This window comes from Petromyzon marinus, chromosome 33, assembly GCF_048934315.1.
Source record: "Petromyzon marinus isolate PM22_M1 ecotype Great Lakes invasive population chromosome 33, UKy_Petmar_22M1.pri1.0, whole genome shotgun sequence".
Classification (NCBI taxonomy): domain Eukaryota; kingdom Metazoa; phylum Chordata; class Hyperoartia; order Petromyzontiformes; family Petromyzontidae; genus Petromyzon; species Petromyzon marinus.
Genome location: NC_133699.1, coordinates 2,892,308 through 2,913,867, shown reverse-complemented (window position 1 = coordinate 2,913,867; position 21,560 = coordinate 2,892,308). Strand labels below are relative to the sequence as shown.

Here is a 21,560-nt window from a genome sequence, read left to right as displayed (position 1 = left end):
GATCGCCAGGAAATGCGCCCGATCTCGACAGATCCCAAAAAGCTGGGAAGAACCGAGCCCGGACGCTGCTCAGAAGGGTTGACCACCATGTGCAAAAAATAAGTGTAACAGGCGTTGTGGGTGGTGGAGGGAAGTGCAGCAACATCAATAGTTCAGAGCTCCCGCCACCATCACCAACGTTCGCTGACCGGAAGGATGAAGTATGGTCAAATGGCCATCATGGCTAACAAAGCATGGGCAGGCCCTTGTTTAGCAGCGTATGAACAAAAACTGGCTGTACGAGGGCATATGTATGTTGAACTTCTTTCGCACCATACGTAGACAACCGTGATAGACAAATTTACATTTTTATTGAAGCAGAAACTATTCAATTGTTAACACAAGGTTAGCATTTTTTTATATCATTATTAAAACTTTGCTAAGCATTGAGGACGCCACCACAAAGCTAATGTTGGACTTGGCGTTAAAGTTCAAGATCTTTAAACCATAATGTGACATTTTCTAACTTTAAAATACCATACACAAAATTCCTGTAGTATTTCACATGTACATGTACTGCAAAACACTCAATACATTAGAATGTATTTTGGAATAATCATACAGTAATAATTCACTAGTCATATGTCAATTTAATAACTGGCTGTTAGAAAACACATCAAGTATTTTCTCACGACGCTCCATGGTGTAAAATGCAGTCTCCACCTGACTCAATATCTCTCTGGCCTCTGTTTATGAGCTCTGAAGAGCCATTGCTCCAAATGTCACCAATTATTATTTTTTTGTTGACTAATGTGTTGAGTAGTACTTTAATATCTCTTTGTCAATAATGCTGGATGTGTATCCTATCCATGTGCCTTATCTGGCAGAAAGGTTGTGTTACCATCCTTTATCAAAATGGTCAGTACAGATTGATGAATTGGGGGGGGGGGGCAGGACTGACTCGGATTTCGCTTACCAGGGATGTGGTCAGGAAGTGAACTCGGCAAGCCAGATTCACAGTGCACCGCGCTACCCACTGCGCTACTGCTCCCACCTCAGAATTCTTCAGGTTTTTTTAGCTCACTGATTCTCTTTCCGGGTTTGGGCATGACACGTGGCTAGAAGGGATCATGGCCAATGGTTGAGACTGGCAACGGAGGGACAGCAAAAGGAGGGGACACGCCTGGGAGTATGTCCACCACGGAAATGGGACGATGAAACTCGGCTCATGTGTGATAGATGGATCTATAAACATCACTTGGCGCCGAGGATTATTGGCGCCTTGGCGAGTCTTTCATCTAGCAGTGGATAGACTGTGATTACGAGGATGATGAATGAACACTTGAGCATGTAACCATTGAGTTTATAATCATTGTATGTCAAACGGATATCATGCTCGAGTTGACCAGTTAGCTGTGCACAGCGTAGGGGACGCAAGGATCGTGCCCCGACAAACAGGGCTGCCGAAAGATTTTTGGAGGCCTGGGGCAAAATGCCAGATGAGGCCCCATCTAAGGCCCCCCGCCTCAGCCCTTTCTGAGCCCCCTCTTTATGCCGGAGTGAAACAGCCCCACCTGCAACCCGTCTCCCCTCTCTCTCCCGACCACCACCCCTCCCCCTGGTGAAGGCTGAACTGCTGCCAACGAGAAGCAGCCACAGCTAAAGCTTGTCAGGTTGAGCCAACTGCTGAAGTCAAGAGGCTGTAATCTTCCACTTTATACATATAAGCGTGTTACAATGTAACACAATTCGTTGATTCATACATTCTAAAATGAGGCAGAATAAGCGAAAGAATATTATACGTACGAGATCTTCAAAATGAGATAGTCAGAATGTATCATTGAATCAAATTGTGACCCCCAAATTATGACAATCCATAGAATAGCAGAAGGTTTGGGGTGGGAGTAGGAATAAAGCAATGCATACACACCCAATACGGCGTGAAATACGTTCAACCAGTCGCCGTGCAGTTACCGAGTGTGCAGGTGATCCAACTGCACCATGGCTACAAAACAGGAGGGACATTGGACAGGGGCCCCATTTTATTGATTGATGCAGAGCCCATGGCAACCACAGCTTAATTTTTTGCCAACAACAGCCGTGTTATTACAGTTACTGGATTAAATGCACCGTTGATGTATTCATGGTGAACTTTCACCGCACCGTACGTAGACAACCGTGCTGATTGGAGGTGTGGGAAATGTGGTAATGTGGTGTGCAATTTATTTCCTGCCACGTAAATTCCAGACACTTAATAACACCACCGTATCTGTTCTAGCTAGTTTGAAAAATAATTAATTTAGAAGTTTTTGTGTGTGTTTAGTTTGCTGTCCTTTGCCGCACCTCCAATCCGCACGGTTGGCTATGTATGGTGCAAATGAAGATCGACGTACATACCTAAAAAATAATGTAACGATTTAACTCAGCTTGGACTGAATATCTCCCCTACACTACAGTACTGCATTGAAAAAAAACAATAGAAACCGATCCTTAGCCACACTGGCCATGGCGGTGAAATATGGTCACACAACCCCCATGACGGACATAACATGCAGATGCCTTCACCAACAGTGGATTGACCAAGGACCTGTACATTACTAATTTATATAGTTGTTATTTTCCTTAAGAACCTGACCATGAAAAAACCCACCCGGATGAAACACCTATTTCCGTAACCATTGTTTGCACACGCACACACTTTTCTAACCACCGATGTCAATCAATTATTGGAGCCCACGTGAATAATCGTATAAAGTAGCCCACATTTTTCAATTAGGCTAAAAGCTTCTGGGGGAAGGAGTGGTGCAGTGATTGGCGCACTGTGCGAGAACCCGGCAAGCTACGTTTTTATTCATGGCCACAGCCAAAATCAGTGGAGAATTATATCTGAACTGGCTCCAGAGCAGCCCATCCCCTTACCAACCCACACTGACCAACATAGAATGTATGTTCAAACAACACCCACTCATGACTGACATGAAGTGGTGAGGTCTGTATCCAGCAGTGGATTGAGAAAGGGCTGTAATTCATCTTCGAAAAACGCTTCAATAGGTAACATTTTGATCAAACAACATTAAATTAAACATTCACGAACAGTGCAGTAAACTGGCTGGATCGTATCACCAAAAAACAATTATGGCAAATGGCTATCATTTTTTGGACATTCTATTCCATGTAATTTCATGACCAAGTCAAGGATATGCATATCAAAGAGAGACGCTTGTTGGTTACTTATTTCCAAGCCTACCCCCACATCGCATCAACACAAGTCAACAAAAGTCAATCGGCTTATACCGTGGCGGTCGGAGGCGGGCGGCTGCTATAAATCTGCTTTCCACCTGTCGATCCAATAACACCTTGCCTTCTTAATCAAAGCAGTAATTATTAATGATATGAGATAAACAACCCATAGCCCAATGCCATGTATGAAACCCACTCAGGTGCCCATCATACTTAACCTAACAACTTTCAGAAATAGCAGTGATTGTTAAGCTCACAAACCATGCATGAGACGACACTGAGATTTAAGATTGAATTAAGCATGCCATTTTGGTTGGTTCTGTAGTAATCGACCGATACATAGTGCAAACGCACAGTTATTCATTTACACAGGACTTGAATTACATGTATATTATTCTTGAAATATTTAGATCTTACGTAACGTCACAATGTACATGGGTACCGTTCACCGAACAATCAGCAAGGCACAAAACTGCGCAACAACATGAGCATTTATCCTCAAAACACATGCGCGCTGGGCGAAGCTTTTACGTATACACACTCTCCCTTATTTAAGTGTCCACACCCTTTCATAAGCAGAGCTCTGCCTGAAGCTTGGACTCCGGCTACCTGCTGTGGAAACGTTTTGAACGTTGGGCCTCTGCCTCCTCCGTCACCGCCACGCAACTGAGGCTGTCAGGGGAGAGGGATAATAAGCTCCCTCTGTGCAACTTGTTACGCCTTTAAAACATCCCTCCCCTTCAACCAAAAAACCCCCTCCAAAAATCATAGCATTGGCTTCATTCCCTAAATTCACTTTGAAAAGGAAGCGACAATAGCTGTTATTCTCGTGCGCACACGGCTTCAGGATCTTTCATATACGCATTACGACTCTTTTTGTTATTTTTTTTTAATATACACTTTGGCAAGAGCCCGGTACAAGGCACAAACTGTAACAAACGCGGTGGGGTGGGGGGGTAGAGACATTGTGCAGACAGAAGCCCGAAGTCAGTGCTATGCATTGCGACTCTAAAACGAGAAATCAAATGCTTTGATATTTCATAATGTGACGAAGCACCACGTTGAATCCAGTACTGCACATTACAGTGTCTTAAAACGATCCGGGTCTTGGCGGCTTAAACCTGACGCTAATGTGAAGTAATCCTCTGGAATCCCCCCCTTCCGCATGGCACCACCAACATGGTGGTTCGGATTAAGTTTTATACTTTTGGCAAATGCGTCAATTCCGTGGATCACGATGACTAGAACCCAGCCAAGCACTGCTTGGAATTTACTACCCAGAAGTTTAACCTCAGAGACATCTCAAACATTGCCTCTATATGATGCCCACCCTACCTCACGTGGGACAATTCACAAAAGGCGATTGACCGTCAACTGGTCACGGGTGAAATCTTTGTTTAAGACTCTGGGATTTGGCACTGCCCTCTGCTGGTCCACAGTGCATTGGGAAGAGGAGAGGGCACGTGGATAAATTGGCTCGAGCCCTGAATGCTCCTCTCATCCGCAGCGAAAGGAATTTGCCGTTAGGCCCAAGAGCACTCATGAAATTACCCTTTTCATAAGCACTGCTCGGGATGAAAAGAAAGCAAACCTTTTAATAACTCAAGAGCGAATTAAAAAGTCAATAAGGGCTGCAACGGCTCCTTTTTTTTTGCTACATTGCAGCACTAAATTACATTTTCATACAGAAATAATGATATTAATAAATAAGAAAACTAATTATTTTAAGATCTTTGTCAATCACTTTCTGGATGAAAGCCCTGCGAAGTCTTATTGGTCGTGGGGATTGTTTGACCACATTGTACCGTGCTGGTCAGTGTGGGTGAGTGAAGTAAGGGGAGGTGAGAGGGGAGGAGGGGCTGCCTGTGGGGGGGGAGGGGGGGGGCTGCTCAGAACTGGTTCAAATATCACCGGGACACTGCTGTTAACTAGAGCCAGGAATCAAACTCGGGGTGCAGGATTCAGAGTGCATTGCGCTAACCAGGTCCAGAGATTCGTCGCACCCTCTGCCCACCTCAGAGCTGCGGGGGACCGAGGGCCAATTGTTTGCAAGGACTTTTCATGGATTGGCTTTTGGATTTTACTGCCGGTTGCCACCAGACGCCAACCTTTATCCTGGCTTGGGACAGACAGAAACACATTTCTGGCGGAGACTATGCTGTTCTCTTGAGCTTGCACATGGTTGAGCGAGTGGACTTTAAATTTGACACATTGTGCCATTGCTCCACTGTATTCAACAATTACCCTTTGTTGTTTTGGGTTCGTCACCATAAATAAATTACAAAAGTAGGATGACGAATAAATGCCAAAATTAAAATAACATCTTCACACTGCTGCCACCTGCAATGGATAGACATCCTAATGCTTAACAAACGCCTGCCTGAATATGTTGGTCTGAAACCTGCTGTGAATCAATTATGCTGTGGAGCGTTACTATAGTGTGCCGATTGACATAAATCAGCATCTTGCGATGCAGCTGCATGATGAGACTGCAGTGCTACATATATGCAAATTTGATTATAATTGTATAATTATAATGCAGGCTTTTGAAGAGTTCGTGACTTGCAAACATTGTGTGCAATGTAAAATCCAATATTTTAACTTAAAAGTATATTTTGTAACAGTGGTGAGGCAGGTCAAGACACAGTACAACTATGCATTCTCATGGATGTATATTGAACTTTCTTTCGCACCATACGTGGACAGCCATACATAAAAAAACATGCCATCTGCTACACAGTGGACAAGCTTTGATGTTGCCTAAAATTATGTGGGTTTTCACCAGGTACTCCAATTTCCCCTCGTGTGCCAGGCCCTCATTAAAGTGATCAAACATCCCTGTGCAGAGCCCTCCTGAAAAACAAATCTTGAGATTCAGACGTTCCTGGGTACAGCACATTCTTTATTTTTACCTATTCGTGTGACTTTGTCAACTATGTCCATGTGGCTGCATATCTAAGAGCTGCATATTTATTTCAAGTCATCTATCGTGCAAGAATATTTGTAGAAACGAAAAATAAAATCCGAGAATCACCTAAAGCGTGAAGCCTACCCGGATTCTTTTTTCAACTGAACATTTTATTTGAGAGGGATATGTCCAAGCTAAACGAACAAAAATAACTTTACAGTATTTGTGATTAGGGCTTATAATCATATAGTTTAACCAACTGAATGTTAAAAGGTAAAGGAGCAGCCCTGTTTATACTTGCTCAGTACACTGCTGATGTAAGGACCTCCACTAGTAGAGGGAGCTTGAGATGTCGCCTCTACACTGGTCCAACATCTTGAAAGAGGTGGGAATACCCACACTTTACCCCACCAGGTGTGATCTGCCCACTAGCTAACTGTGACTGCACCTGTTTATACTGCTGGGTTGACAGAGGCAGGGAGGGGGGTTCAGTTAAACTTGTACCATGTGGATTGGGAGACCAGTGTGGTAACCACTACAACAGTATTAACACCATAGCGGAATCCTTGAAAATAACTTAATGTGTGCCTATCAAAACGTAGCACTAAATCTGTACCAAGTGGTCAGGCACACACGACTTATGCCAGACGTGGTTTTCAACAACTCATTTCAACAGGAGTGATAACGTACTTCATACATTGAATCAAAACATTACTGTACATAAAAAAACTACCACAATACTAGAACATAATTGTGATTTTTAAAACCCCATCTATCATGATATGGTTCACTCTTAGTCCCTTGCATCTGTTTAATAACCATTATTAGGGTTAGCTAATCATATTGGTATTGACAGTAATTTGTCTTTTCCAGAATCTGATTCATAAAACATATACATATTGCATTTCAACGTAGAAAACCCTTTCCTATTCCAGTTTGGTCACATGGTTTGTGGGATAACAAAACATCCATTATCTCCCAAATTAACTTCACAAAAATGTACGTACACGTGACAGGAAGCAAATCGGTCTGTAATTCTTTAAGTGATTTTGTCTCCTTTTATTTGATAAGAATGAATGAGATTCATTTGTTCAATATTTAGGGAACATATCTGATTATTTTGTTACAACAGCTGGTCCTGCGTCTATTATGAAGTCGACCATGATCGTAGCTGGTCTAAAAGCTTCCAGCTTGGGGAATTCATCAGCAGCCATGATCAATCCACTGCTAGATGAAGGCCTCCAAAAAGCCATAACCATCTCTCACGCTCTTAGTCCACCTAGCACCTACATAGGAGCTGATTTTATCGCTCCATCTCCTCTGTGGACTTTATTTTAGAAGGCTTGTGAAATTACAGAATATAATTTTAGCTCACGGAACCCATGGAGGATGCAAGACAAGCCAAGCTGATGAGCTGAAGAAGCGGCCTATTCTCATTGCCGGGAGGCGAACAGACTCGCACATCTCTCTTGATGCAACGTGACAGTGTTTAGGTTCAACAGAACAACTCACCCACCACCCTTCAACACGCACCATGCACCCAGTCGTCAATTAAGGCCAAAGCTGCTAACACAGGCCACCCACAGCATTAGCCTAACAAAGCAAGCGATTGCATGTGGGCAAATTATATTGAATACGTGTAAACAAACGTAGTTGTAATTTTTGTGAATTCTCACTATTGTAATTAATAATCCCATACATTGCATACTATAGCCAAGTTTTGCAATGCTGCTATGACTGATGTAACTTGCATGTGTTAATTGATCAAATGCCCATTTGCCTATGACCAAATAGCCCTGAATATGCCCGTTAGATCTCAGAAATAAAGTTGAGCCTGGTTAGTGCTTGGGATGGGAGGCAGCCTGGGAATACAGTACCAAGTGTTGTTGTAGGCTTGAGCAGTCAATTGACCAGTAGAGGAATGGATCATTGAATCCAACTGTGCGGATCTGTGTTATCCGCTCAAATGCATGTTTTCTCACGGTACTCACACTGGTTTCCTTCTACAGGAAGGTAGACCCTCATGATTTAAATTGACCAAATATCGCAATGTAACAGGAGCATCATGAATAATGGTCTTGAAACCCAGGATTTCCTGAGTACGGCACTATAAATAAACGGGCATTAATACGCATGCAATCTAGATGAGCATGTAATTGTGGGTTAGGATAACGTATCCCTGCAGCAAATAATAATAATACGTTATGTTACTGGGCGAGAACTGGCTGCAACTGTGTGTCACGCTTGCATATGCAGTCTGACGCGCAATCAACTTTCATTACAATCATCTCTGCACTAATTATCGTCATTACCCGTGCGCTCGGAGCAGCTATTGTTTTGCGGCGTGCATAATTTTAAACCGGCCCAAAAGACAATCGTATATATGTGGATTATAATATAATCTACATATTGTGAGATGTGCACAACCGCGAGTATTTTGTACGTGCAATGTCTGCCTGAATTAAGTCAAATACAAAAGATTGCATAAGTAACAGACCAATATCACAACCACTTTGTCAATCCACTGCTGGATGAGGGGGCCCCTCTCTCTGCTTCGACCGTGGGGAGTTGTTTTTCGCATACTTCACGTTGCTCAGTGCAAGAGTCGTGATGTTGAGAGAAGGAAAGGTACAGGTTCAGGTAGAACTCGCCACTGATGTTAGCCGGGAATCGAATTCAGGTGGCCGGGTTAGCAGCAAAGTGCGCTAGCCACCTCGATTATATTATTATACGATACTTTAATCATAAGCAAGCATCACAATGTGAATACACCAGTATTCATTGTTAACATTCGTGTGGTTTACACTTTATAAAGGTGGAACACTCCATCTTAAACGCGGTACTCTCAATGAATTCACTCTGGCTACGCGCTACAACACCACACACACTTACCTATCCCAAACTTTAGTTCACAGCTTCTTCAAACCGTATGAATCAGTTATACTTACTTGCATTTCAATGGACATCGCGTTTATACGACAGTATACATATTGACTTTTGCGCCCATGCATTTGCACCGATTATAATTATTCAACCTCGTCGATCAAACAAAACATCGGAATCGTTCATCATCACTGCTATGTGGTAATTATCGCATTACCTGTTAGGCGCCGGTCTTGTGTGATTTTTTCTGAGAAGCTCCACTCGCTCCAGCCCACATCGGTTGTTCATCCTCCATGGTATTCCCTTTGTGAGCCATCTAGAACAAGCATCCCCCCCCCCCCAACGTGTTATGATGTCAATATGAACACACGCGCTCTCAAAGATACACTTTGCTAGTATAACAACAACATAACACACTAATCACCATTACTTGTTTTATATGTATATACACCACACTGCGTTTCTTCTGTCCCGTGAAGAATTCATTCACCATTCCTTGGCGCTCATTTTCCCTGCATGTTATGAAACCCACGTGTCTGCAGCGATAGCGCAGCCAGCAGCCCCACGACACACCGTGAACCCGGAAAATCCGAGTTCGACTCCCGGCTACAGCCCCGGGCTAACCGGAGCAGGCGTCTGACATTCACCAACCACGCACTGAAAGAGCGCAGTTGAGGTGTGGCAAAACAACAGCAGCCGCGAACTGCAAGGCTTGGGGGGGAGGGGGGAGGCTCTTCATCCAGCAGTGGATTGGTAATGAACAAGAACTGAAACTCACGGTCGTATATTCTCCCGGCCTGCCTGCTCGCTCTCCGCGTGCCTCTCTGGCCGCCTGCCTCGCTTACATCCCCGCATGCGCAGCCAGCTCCACACCCCCTCCTCCCACTCACACGTGGGCAGACGTCTTCATTCAAGCTGCGTGGTGGCGTGAGTGACGAAATATATGCTCGTGCTTTATGTAATAAATACGCAACGGCGATCGGAGGAGTTTCGCGTTTGTCAAGTTTACAGTAACGATGCCCTTTGGGGCCGTCCATAAATGACGTCACGCGATTTTGGACGATTTTTCACCCCCCCCCCCCTCGTCACACGGCGTCACAAAAAGTCAGACCCCCCCCCCTCAAATATGACGTCACAAAGCTCTGCCCCCCCCCCCAAATATATAAAACATGCTTCAAATCGCTTTAAACTATTGTCATTGTAGCGCGTATTTAATGTGCCGCTGCAATCTGATGTTGTAGGAGAAAACATTTATCAAAAAGTCTATTTAATTCAGTAGAACGTGTTGTCTATATTCATTTAAAGTTGCGCATTTTGATGTGACGTCACATTTCTCACCCCCCCCCCCTCTCTCGTCACACATCGTCACAAAGGTCTGACCCCCCCCCCACCCAGGTGCATGACGTCATTTATGGACGGCCCCTTTATACACCTTACTCGTGATGTAATGATCAGCGACGGGTGCAATACACACGTCGATGGTCGGGTTCGATGTTATTGGCGCGACAGCTGAAACGATGAAGTTTCTTAAACTCCACCCGAGCTCCGTCCAGATAATTGCAGTCAGTCGATCAGCAGCAGATCGCGTGTGGTAGGGTAAAGTATGGGTACTCCCACCTCTCATGGGACGTCTGACCAGCGTGGAAGAGTAGGCCAAATACAGGAGCTCGCTTGGATCTATCACCCGTGAAGGCTCTACCTGCAGCAGTGGCGGAATGGTTAGCACACTGGCATTCGAATCCGGCTTCCCATCCACGGCGAACAATCGAGACGATTTATATATTGAATGAACTGGTCATATCTACCTCTTTACCAGCCATTTGAACTGACCAGCGTGGCGAAACAACCCCCATGACCGACACGGTGTGGAAGAAAGCGTTCATCCAACAGTGGAGAGAACACATTGGATATACAGTACAACAAATGGTATTCTCACACAGCTCCCCATTCAAAATACATGCGAGGCTCCAGCCCTGATTGGCTTCCGAGAACGGATGAGATTGGGCACAGTTCGGGTGATCTGGACAGAATGTTCTGTCCCGATGGATTTGTATAAATCACTCCACTTAAAGAATAAAACAAAACTCGTTCTCATACAATGTTTTTAAATTAATTTATTCATATAATTGATTGAAGACTTGTAAATGTCCATCTTATTTGGTTCTTTCGGTAAAGTCACGTAGAATGAGAATAAAATAATAAAATAAAAAATAAAATTCTCACGACGTTTCGGCCACAACACAAGTGGCCTTCTTCAGGTGAAAGGAACAAACCTGTCGGGACGACAGAGCTTCAATGAACGCTGCTAAGATTCGCAGCGTCTTTTAAGCTGGTTGACAGAAGTGAGGCACCTTGACAAAGGGGTTTACATATCAAACAGGAGAATTTAGCATTGAAACAGTTGTGGGATTGGCTTGTGACTGGTCACAGAAATAGCTATGTTAAATGAAGAATATATTGAGTACATTTATTATCTTCTTTGGTTCTTTCGGTAAAGTCACGTAGAATGAGAATAAAATAAAAAATTGATAAAATAACACAATAATATTCTCACGACGTTTCGGCCACAACACAAGCGGCCTTCACCTGATGAAGGCCGCTTGTGTTGTTGTTCACCTGATGAAGGTCGCTTGTGTTGTGGCCGAAACGTCGTGAGAATATTATTGTGTTATTTTATTTTATCAATTTATTATTTTATTCTCATTCCACGTGACTTTACCGAAAGAACCAAAGAAGATGAATCCTTGCAGTCACGAAAGCTTTAAATCGAAATTTACATTTATTATATTGATGTAATTTAGACTTAGGTTTTTTCACATCGGTTTACTGTATGATAGTTGAGTTGTTGCAGCCCCTTTGGCGTCCATGTACGAGGTGCCTCTGTGGGTGTGTAGGCTTTGACTTTAACATAGCTATTTCTATGACCAGTCACAAGCTAATCCCTCAGTTATTTCAATGCTAAATTATCCTGTTTGATTTATACTAGGTGCCTCTGTGGATGTGTAGGCTTTGACTTTAACATAGCTATTTTTGTGACCAGTCACAAGCTAATCCCTCAACTGTTTCAATGCTAAATTATCCTGTTTGATATGTAAACCCCTTTGTCAAGGTGCCTCACTTCTCTCAACCAGCTTAAAAGACGCTGCGAATCTTAGCAGCGTTCATTGTAGCTCTGTCGTCCCGACAGGTTTGTTCCTTTCACCTGAAGAAGGCCACTTGTGTTGTGGCCGAAACGTCGTGAGAATGTAATTGTTTTCTTTTATTATTTTATTCTCATTCTACGTGACTTTACCGAAAGAACCAAAGAAGACGAATCCTTGCAGTCACGAAAGCTTTAAATCGAAACTTGTAAATGTGTATTTAGATCTTGGGATACATTTTTAAGCACCTGTCATTTTTATTGTCTACATTTTATAAATATAATTTGTATTTTAATCAAACATTACTTGATAAATAATAAGGCGGCCTTTTGTCAATCCACTGCTTCACGAGGATGTCCCTAAACAGTTGGTTGTGAGGAGTTATTTGACCATACTTCACCACTCCTCAATTGGTGAAGAGGAACAGCATTTAATATAGCAAAAAAAAGTGTAACGTATGTAGAGAAAAAAGAGTATACAGAAAAGATAAGTTGTTATTACCCAGGTCTCTCGTGAAAAGAGTTCGCCTGATAACTTTAATATAAATTGTCTTATGGTTCTTATTGTTTGACTTGCATCCCACTGGGATTTTTGCACACAGCGTTGATATACGGTGTTTTTTTCTGGAAGACTTTGCTGTTTTTTCCTGGATTTTTATGTTGCGCGGAGTCACTTTAAGATTTTCTTTGTTCATGTTTTTGTTTGTTGCGGTTGCACCCGAGTCAAGAGCCGCATGGCTCACAGGGCTATACTTAATCAATTAAACTGAAAAGGCTGATTTGAATGCCAATACGATCTCATCGAGTTGTGAATAGGCGATTGATGATGTTGATAATGTGTTCATGAAGATTTAAGGTCTCGCAACTTAGAATAGTAACGCTCTGCTAAATGTGTCAATTAAAGATTCACTGCTTTGTAAAATATGCAACTTGAATGTTGTTAATCTTGCCTAAATATACGAGCAACTTGCATTGTTGTTTTATGTGATCATAACACTAAAGTTATGAAATCAAAGACGTATGCTACATGATATAACAAAAAACAAAGTGCTCTTATGAACAAAATATTCCTTTAACCATTTATAATTAAGAATGTAATCAGAGACACAATTTTCGTTTGTTCTGGTCGTGAGTTCAAACTCGATACTGATACCTGTTGTATTTTTGGAGCTTGCATGTTCTCCCTGTGGTCGCGTGGATTTTTGGACCTAATTAACACCAGTTGCGAGTGATAGCTAAACCGGCCCTCTCTATTCAGCGTGGTAAAGTATGGCCATAGAACTGATGCGATGTAGGGAGGAGGCCTTCACCCAACAGTGGATGGACTGTATGGATTACTTAGTGTCCTTTTCAAGACAGACAAGGCTGGATTAAGCCATCATTCTACTGCCTCTTGTCTCATGTTCGGGGAGCATTGCATACATTCTCATAACAAGGGCGCTCTTCGTGTCCTTTTGTGGCCACTCAGCTGACAATTTACATGGTCTGCCGGGTGTGTAATAGCAGCCTTTTGTTAATAATGCTTGTATAATGTGCATGCTTTTTCATGATTCATGATCGCACAGTGGCACTTTGCGTAACAGCATATTTTTTGCAGCTTTCAGTCCAACACACCACTTCTGCATGTGTTTTTTATGTATCGTAAATATATACAACACAGTACTTGTGTTAATTTTACAATTTCGACTTTGTTCATTGCTCGCATTTAATAAATACGAATAAGAATGTGCAGCCCTTTGCCAGTCCCTTGTTGGATAAAAGCCTCTCCATTGCTGTCGGGCTTGGGGATGTTTCACTGTGCAGTACTTCACCACGATGGCCAATATTGGTGTTGATGATATAAATTCGCCACTGATGCTAGCCGTTGCCAGGAACTGAACTCAAATCGCAGGTTCATAGCGCAGTCCGCTAACCAGTGCTCCAGCTCTTATAATACCGAAACACAAGAATGTATAACAATGTTAATTGTTCGGATGACATTTGTCGGAGTTTTTCACGCTGGTGATCTATGACCCGAAATGACAGCACTTAAGATATGTTACTGCTGCTTCTCGTGGTGGTGATCGTCGTGGTGATCGTGGCAGTGGTGATCGTGGCAGTGATGATCTTGTTAAACGAGCTGGGCTAAACACCTACGGTGACCGCACTTTTCAGAATGTGGGCCCTGTCGAGTGGAACAACTCCCAACAGGACAAACGCCTCGAGTTCAACCACCGCTTCAAGTGAGACCTTAACGTTCAACCTAATCTCCACAGCGCGTCGATGAGACGGCAATGCACATTAGAGATGATTTTGGCATGCTTTTGCGTTTCTTAAATGCCATTTACATTAAAAAAAGCTCAACACATTATTCAAGAGCACTGCCCGAAACGAAAATGTGTACACAGTACTGGATAACAAGCAGAGTTTTGGGTGATGATCATTCTTCATACGTCTACTTAGAAGCAGGTGGGGCACCATACACATTTTCAGCCCAAATAAACAAGCAACGCTTATCTTCTAGATACATATGTCATGTCCATGAGCTGTCTGACAGGAACATGCAGTTTCGTTTATGAGGACAAATTAATTCAAGTTGTACTGATTCAAGTAGTTGTGATATGTTAATCCAACAACGTGACTTCAAATAAGTAAAAGTCAGTTTATCTCTACGTGGAAGTATTGTTCAGTCCATCAGCGTTATGAGCCTTCCGTATGGACCATTGTTTTTGAGCTATGTTTGTTTAAGCAGGGGGCAAGTCCCCCTGCTTAAACAATGATGATTTGCATCAGCAAAATCATGTCCGTTTAACAGCTGTTACCGTATAATGTTTTAAGTCTTTGTTTTATGAATAGAGCTTCAAATGTGTGTCAAACACCCCAAGACAATAATTTAAGGGAAATGTTTATGCAAGATAACCCTGGGTTTACATTTTAAGTTGAACCAACGTTTGCAGCTGGTCGGGTGGTGGCTCAGGGCTCGGGGCAGAGCCAAAACCGGCTTCTAGTCTCTCTGCCCGGTCAACGATGACATTATGGAGCTAAAACGTAGCTAAAATTCCACCTCTGGAAATGAAATAGCTACGTATAGGTTGCACTGACATGTCACGAACATGCCTGCAAGCACTGCACGTTGTAAATGTAAAAGTGATGATGTCAGAAGTAGTTATGTGATGCACGCTTCCGCAGAATAGGTTCTTCTTCGGTATTCTTCTCGTGGTGTGATGTTGACAGCACAAATGAAATGCATTTGGGACAAAAGTGAAATGTTAACATTTGACGTGTAAAATAATGTACTGTATATCAGTATACGCATAGGTTTCGTGTTGATAGTACAACAACAACAAAAACTTAATTCTGAACTTCCTCATTCCTCCCAGCTGATAATAACCGTATTCTTTAGATAAGATGCAGTTTGCCCGGAGTTTTAAAAAGGCAGGCCTCTTAAAATCCGGCAGATGGTGAGTGTGATAGATGGAGTTTGTGTCACTACATTCAGATTGGGCGTATGTTGTGTTTTTGTATTTCTCTGAACCTTACTCATTAGGTAGTTTCGGGTTATTGCGCTCGGGATAAGTGTTCCACATATTTTACTTTCCGGAGTGCCTTGGAATCCTCAAGTCCGAAGTAAACAACACAAAACGCTGCTTATCAAATTATCTCAAAAATGATGTTTCTGGTTTAACATGTTTTTCTTGTAGACGTGTCTGACAAAACCAACAAGGAACTATTATTTCCTACAACCTCCCAAGAAAGCCTACATGCTGCCTCTTATGTGAGTACTGCGACACTTGTTAGTAATTCTACTACATCACAATTACATTTAATTGGATTTAATGCCACCCTTCAAGAGGCTGAGCAGCCTAATTAGCAAGGGACCGCGGCCATGTGCGTACATTTGACAGGGAAGGGTTATTTAAGCCGTCAAGTGAGCGCGGCCCCTCAAAGGCAACCCATGTTCCGCGTTTATAACGCTTTGCAGGATAAACACGTTATAAATATTCCCAAACCGCAGCCAACAGCTTGAAAAAAAAAACAACCGAAGGTATCGCGATGACACGCACTGGCCTACACTAAATATCAAATCGGCGTTGTAAGTTTTAAAAAGGCGTGTTTTGTGCGTGTGTCGGCCACCCGGCGGTGAACGTCCCGGCGGCCGAGGCACCCGCGTCTTTCCCGGACGGAGAGGCTAGGACAGGGCGTAGGCTTCGGCCTACAACCGCGTACTGCGCACGCGTAACGGAGTGGCCACGATCGTAATCATCATCGCGTGCAGCCAGCTGCTTGCATGCCGTTGTCTTGTGATCGCCTCCATAGGCTCTGGTGCTGCCAATACACGTAATTATTTTCCAACGTGTACTTACAAAAGGCCATGTGCCGTGCATGAACAGCAACACGCGTTTGGGTTGGACACCGGAGTTGAGCGTTGAGGTTCTTCAAAGTTTTGCGTTGTGCTAGAATGGTGTTTAATAATAAAAGGTTCGTGTTTAGGATTGGGACTAAGGTTTTGAGACATGGTTAATCATTCGGGTCATAGCTGGGGTTAAGGATGATGGGGTTTTTTTGCGCACAGTAATATAACGTTCACGTTATAAAATAACACCAGTATTTAAATGTTTCATGTTCACTTATTGTACAGTATTGCATGATTGTATACGTCTGCAGCGCATTCGATATGCTTAAAGGTTACATATATGCACTGGCAGTGATAACTTTTTTTGACTATAAAATGCACGTCGATTTGGCATTAAGAACAATGTTTTTATATTGTTTTTTTTACGGTAAAATCACTTAGAAAAAATAATAACAATAAAATAATAAAAAATAAAGTGAATAAAAACGTTGTTTGTATTTAATGTTCTCGATTGACATTTCGGTTATTTCATTACGTTATTTTGAAGCGCATTTTTACGAACGTGCAAGTCTGCATGCGGGATTGCTAGGCAAGTCTTCCGTTTAAAGTGACGAAAGTCTCAAGTTCACGAATGTCGTTTACAGGTGGCGCTACACAGTCATGCTGCAGCTGCCTCTGCTGCTGCTACTGCAGCAGTCTGGGCTGTCGCTCTGCACAGTCCCGACTCTCAAATCCACCGACATGAACACCGTGGTCAATTCTCCATATTCTTCCCTAATTTATTTTAAACAGAAAAGTAAGCCCGGTTAGCTTTGTAGATTTAACTCCTCCCCCACCCCCTAACTGCTTCCATGTGCTTAGCCATGCACGTGCATTCATTGAGATGTGGACCATCGGGAATGGACATTTATTGACAATCCGTGCATGGGTTGAGTATGAACATATCACTGTGAACGTTATTTAAATGTGTTTATTTGATATAGTGCTTTCGCTATGTAATGTATTATCTTCCAGGATGTGTGGCCAGTGTGAAGGTGTGTGGGCCAATACTCCACCAGGGGCTGTCAATCTCCCATCTCTAGTGGAGGCCCTGCAACCAGCAGTGTTGGGATATTTCGAGTAATTATTTCTGGCAAAGACTTTATTTAATTGCAGCTGTATGAGTTGTTTTAGGCATTTAAGTATTCAACTCCCCCACCCCAAGTGATTTGTTGAATTGTTTTCTTGTATTTTTTTTTACTGCATTCTGATATTAGTGTTTTTGGTCGTTTTGTTGTCTTTGTACAATTGTATTCTGCTCCATTAGCCTAAATAAAACATTTCTGGAATACCCTTGCCGCTTATCTGCAGCTTGGTCCCCCCCCCCCCTTCTTTCCCCGTCTGTATTTCCCTATTACACCAAAACCCAGAGCATAATTGCACCTGTACCTAACATTCTGGCACCTCTCTCCGCACGTTTGCAACTGTTTTTTTTTTAATTTACGTGTTTATGTCACTGTTAGACTAAAATATAGAGCTTGTACCTAACTCTGGCGCCACTCGCTCTCACATTTGCATATTTTAAAATGCGCGTGTGTTTAGTTTATGACCGTCAAACACCTCGTTGGTTGTGCAATATTCCTTAATGACCCCGAACTCGTTCTCTGCAATGTTTATGTTTTTGTTTTGTTGTTGTTGTTGTGCTCAAGCACCAGATATTTCCCTTGTGAGATAGCCGGGGGGAAACTAGCTCAACGCGTTCATACGTGTTGCAAGTAAAATAAACTTAAAATAGCATGTTCGTATCGTTTTCATAAACTAAATAATTTAGTCTCACATGCACGACTTAGTGCATGGATCATGAGTGTGAAAATTAACGTAAATTGGTTAATAGATGAGGATTTTTAAGCTTGTTTCTTCATGCTCTACCACAGGTACCATCCAAGTGAAACATTTTTTGAAGAATCTGGATAACGCTTCTGAACTGCTTAAGCAGTATGCGATTTCAGTGTGGCAGGTATTTACATTAAACGCACAGATAACAGGCGTACCATATTAAAGCATTATATGAAAAAAGTTATGTTTTATCACTGTGTTTCTCTTTTTGTGTTACACTGTATAATATTTTTCAGGTTGACTGCCAAGAAAACCACGTGGAGCGCTTTTGTGAGAAAGACAATATTATCAACAAAGCCTATCTCTTTCAGTAAGTGTCCAGTCTCTCTTGACATCATATTATTTTATGGGCCACAGCTGTGGTGGACAGAAAGTATTTCTATCGCTTTGGAATGTTATCCTCTTACGTCAACATACGCTGTGTAATCTCTATTGCAGGCTGAACAAACTACCTCAGCCCCTTTACCTCGATACTCTATTTGATGTCGACTCTATAATGGCCAACACTCTGCAGTAAGTATCGTTGTGACCCACTCTAAAATGCGGGAATTGGCCGAGCAGCATTTGTTTTGTTTATCTTAAAACAACGTGTACACTCGTGTGGAGGGTAAATGTTGCATGTGCAAAAAAAAACCTCCAGATACTGGGATGTGTTTTTAAAGGGGGTTTAATGTGGGGTAATAAAACATTTATAGTAAGTTACAGGATATATATACAAATGGCTGAAGATTATATTTTGTTATGCACTTATACTTTCGTTATGCATCTTTAAGTAAAAATGCCATACAGTATATATGTGTTATAGTATGTGATTCAATCATTATTCTAAGTAAAAAATATATCTTCCTGAGTTATTTAAGAAAGGAATAGTATACTAACTTGTCAAGTGTCATTGTTATTTTGGTGTACGAACCATACCTGTTAAACTTCCCCAGCTTGCTTTTGATGGAGGAGGTGAGATTTGTCCAAGATAAGCAAGGGCTGCAAATCCTCAAGGACACAGAAAAGGGCCGTAGAGATGTTGTGTTTGCTTATCTCCGTGCTACTGGTCTTCCAGGTATGAATGCCTTGAGAAAAAAGTGCAAATCACTTTTCTTTTTGCGTGGTCAGTGTGGATCGATAAATCCACTAAACTAACTGCACGTGACTTGTAACTCTAGTTTTTCATTTCCTGTCTACGATTGAATATAACTTCTGTAAAAACTCCATTAGAGTATGCATAAACAGGTATATACAGTTTGATCTTTTTAAAGACACAACTACAATTTTCAAAAGAAAGAGAAAAATACATTTGAATTGAAATCGTCTACATGTCTCCCACCAATGTCAACGTATTAAATCTTTTAGAATTATCCGAATGCACTTCATCCAACATATCTGGAGCAATTGCACTTCATCCAACATATCTGGAGTAATTTATTTACAGCATTCAATTATGCGTATACTGAGGTCATTGGAAATAAATGAGTTGTCTATATATGGATCCCCTTGTACTTTTTTTGAAATTTTTACAGGATTACTACTAACCTATCCGAGTGATGTGGTTTTACTTTCAGAACACAGAATATTCATAGAAATGGCATTTGTTTATGGAAACAAATTCATCTTTGCCTTCTCAACAGACCAAAACATTCTAAAGGACCTTGGGTGAGCACTATTAATAGTTTTGGGAAAATAAACTGAGAGTTTGTACCTAAATCTTGATTACAGTAATTAAGGGAAAGTTTATCAAGTTTCTGTTTTAATTAACCGATGCATACAATTTCAATATTATTTGAAAAAAAAACAGCTTTTTCCATCACTTAGTGGAAAGGAAGAGCTCAGCATTTCAGCCTACTGGCTTTCATTTCCTTAAGATTACTTGGCAAAAATAGCTTTCCGATGTGTTTTCCGGTTGTATCACATGTTTTTCGCTATTATGTACAGTAAAGCCTTGGATTGCGAGTAACTCGGGCTGCGAGTGTTTTGCAATACGAGCAAAAATGTTAAATAAATTATGCTCGCAATCCAAGGTTTTACTGTATAATGTTTTTCTCAACATGCTGGGAGCTTCTTCAGTTTATTAGTTCCCAAAGGAGCTTCCAGCATGTTGAGAAAAACACCGGACGTAATATATAACACCAAAAAACATGCTGTACAACCCAAAAACACATCGGAGAGCTATGCAGCACAATCGAAAAAACCTAGTAAGCCAAAATGTCAAGGTCTATTTTTCCTCTGGGACAGTATGAATTATATTATCCATCTACCTGTTATTTCACGTAATGGATATATTTGTTTATTAACTGGTCACAGTTTCCTTGGTTTATTTTTACATTCCACAGATGCTGGTGTGCATTACGAATTGTTTTGTTCCTTTGCTGTCATACAGAGTGTTAGAGAGCTCCTTCTCCCCACACCTATGGCTCATCAACTGTGGGGATTTGTCACTGAGCGATGGCCAGCCATGCCCCGAGACCGCCTTCCGGCAGCCTTTCACCTTGCCTTACTTGCATCGTTTCTTTAAGCTCGCTTCAGGGCCATCTTATGTGAGTAACATTTGGAAAGAATAATTTATTAACACAGATGGTAAGTAGTTGTAGTCCATTGCTGATTGGTTGCACAAAAGTACCTTTATATTAACCCAATGGTAAATGTATACTCTACTACTTACAACTGTAAAAAATATGCAGCAGTAGTGTGGCGTTTACCACACTGCATTATGCTAACCACCAAGCCACTGTCCCATGCACTTGTAGCTATTTGTAAATATATTTATTTTTTGTTAACTCTAGTTTCGTTTTCAGGTTGAAACAACAGAGGATCCTGCACATGTGCAGACAATTTTTTCGGAGCTGCACATCCCAGAGGTGTTTTTGTTTTCACGGAGAGAGACGTACCAATATGACAAAATCACCGCGCGCACCTTGTCCCATCGCCTGCTGGGCTCAGCCGGTGTCGTCCTTGTCCGCTGGTAATGTTATCTTTACAACAAAGCCAGAGGACAATACCGTATGCTGCCTAGTCTTCCTGCTGAATGCATTAGACAGATGCAACGCACCGTGCTATTAGTAATGTTTTGTGTTATGTTGTATTGTGTCATGTGCTGCAGTGAGGAACACGGAGTTGCATTTCCAACTGATTTCAATGTCGCCTACAGAGGTGCAAATCCAGTAAGTTTGACTGAAATCTGCATAAAAAACATGCTCTTGAAAGCTGTTCTG

At 42.0% G+C, this 21,560-nt stretch overlaps 2 protein-coding genes across 13 annotated transcripts in view; one reads left to right on the top strand and one right to left on the bottom strand.

Annotated features, from left to right (window-relative positions):
• Positions 1-10,067, bottom strand: part of LOC116948314 (uncharacterized) — a 79,835-nt gene extending 69,768 nt beyond the window's left edge. For 2 of the 6 annotated variants that reach the window (XM_032964861.2, XM_032964864.2), the window contains exons 1-2: positions 9,789-10,062; positions 9,228-9,326 (exon numbers count right to left, since the gene is read on the bottom strand). The gene's annotated coding sequence lies outside the window, so the exon portion shown is untranslated. The other 4 variants (XR_004403790.2, XM_032964865.2, XM_032964863.2 and 1 more) reach the window with 4 other exon arrangements.
• A 4,228-nt stretch (positions 10,068-14,295) lies between these two features.
• Positions 14,296-21,560, top strand: part of TXNDC16 (thioredoxin domain containing 16) — a 33,671-nt gene continuing 26,406 nt past the window's right edge. The window contains exons 1-11 of one of the 7 annotated variants that reach the window (XM_076071451.1): positions 14,296-14,371; positions 15,830-15,903; positions 17,127-17,278; positions 18,396-18,478; positions 18,594-18,667; positions 18,796-18,870; positions 19,293-19,414; positions 19,914-20,004; positions 20,729-20,885; positions 21,144-21,310; positions 21,449-21,509. In XM_076071451.1, the coding sequence (XP_075927566.1) occupies positions 15,890-15,903; positions 17,127-17,278; positions 18,396-18,478; positions 18,594-18,667; positions 18,796-18,870; positions 19,293-19,414; positions 19,914-20,004; positions 20,729-20,885; positions 21,144-21,310; positions 21,449-21,509 (996 nt within the window). In that variant the 5' untranslated portion in view covers positions 14,296-14,371; positions 15,830-15,889. The other 6 variants (XM_076071452.1, XM_032964859.2, XR_012945866.1 and 3 more) reach the window with 6 other exon arrangements.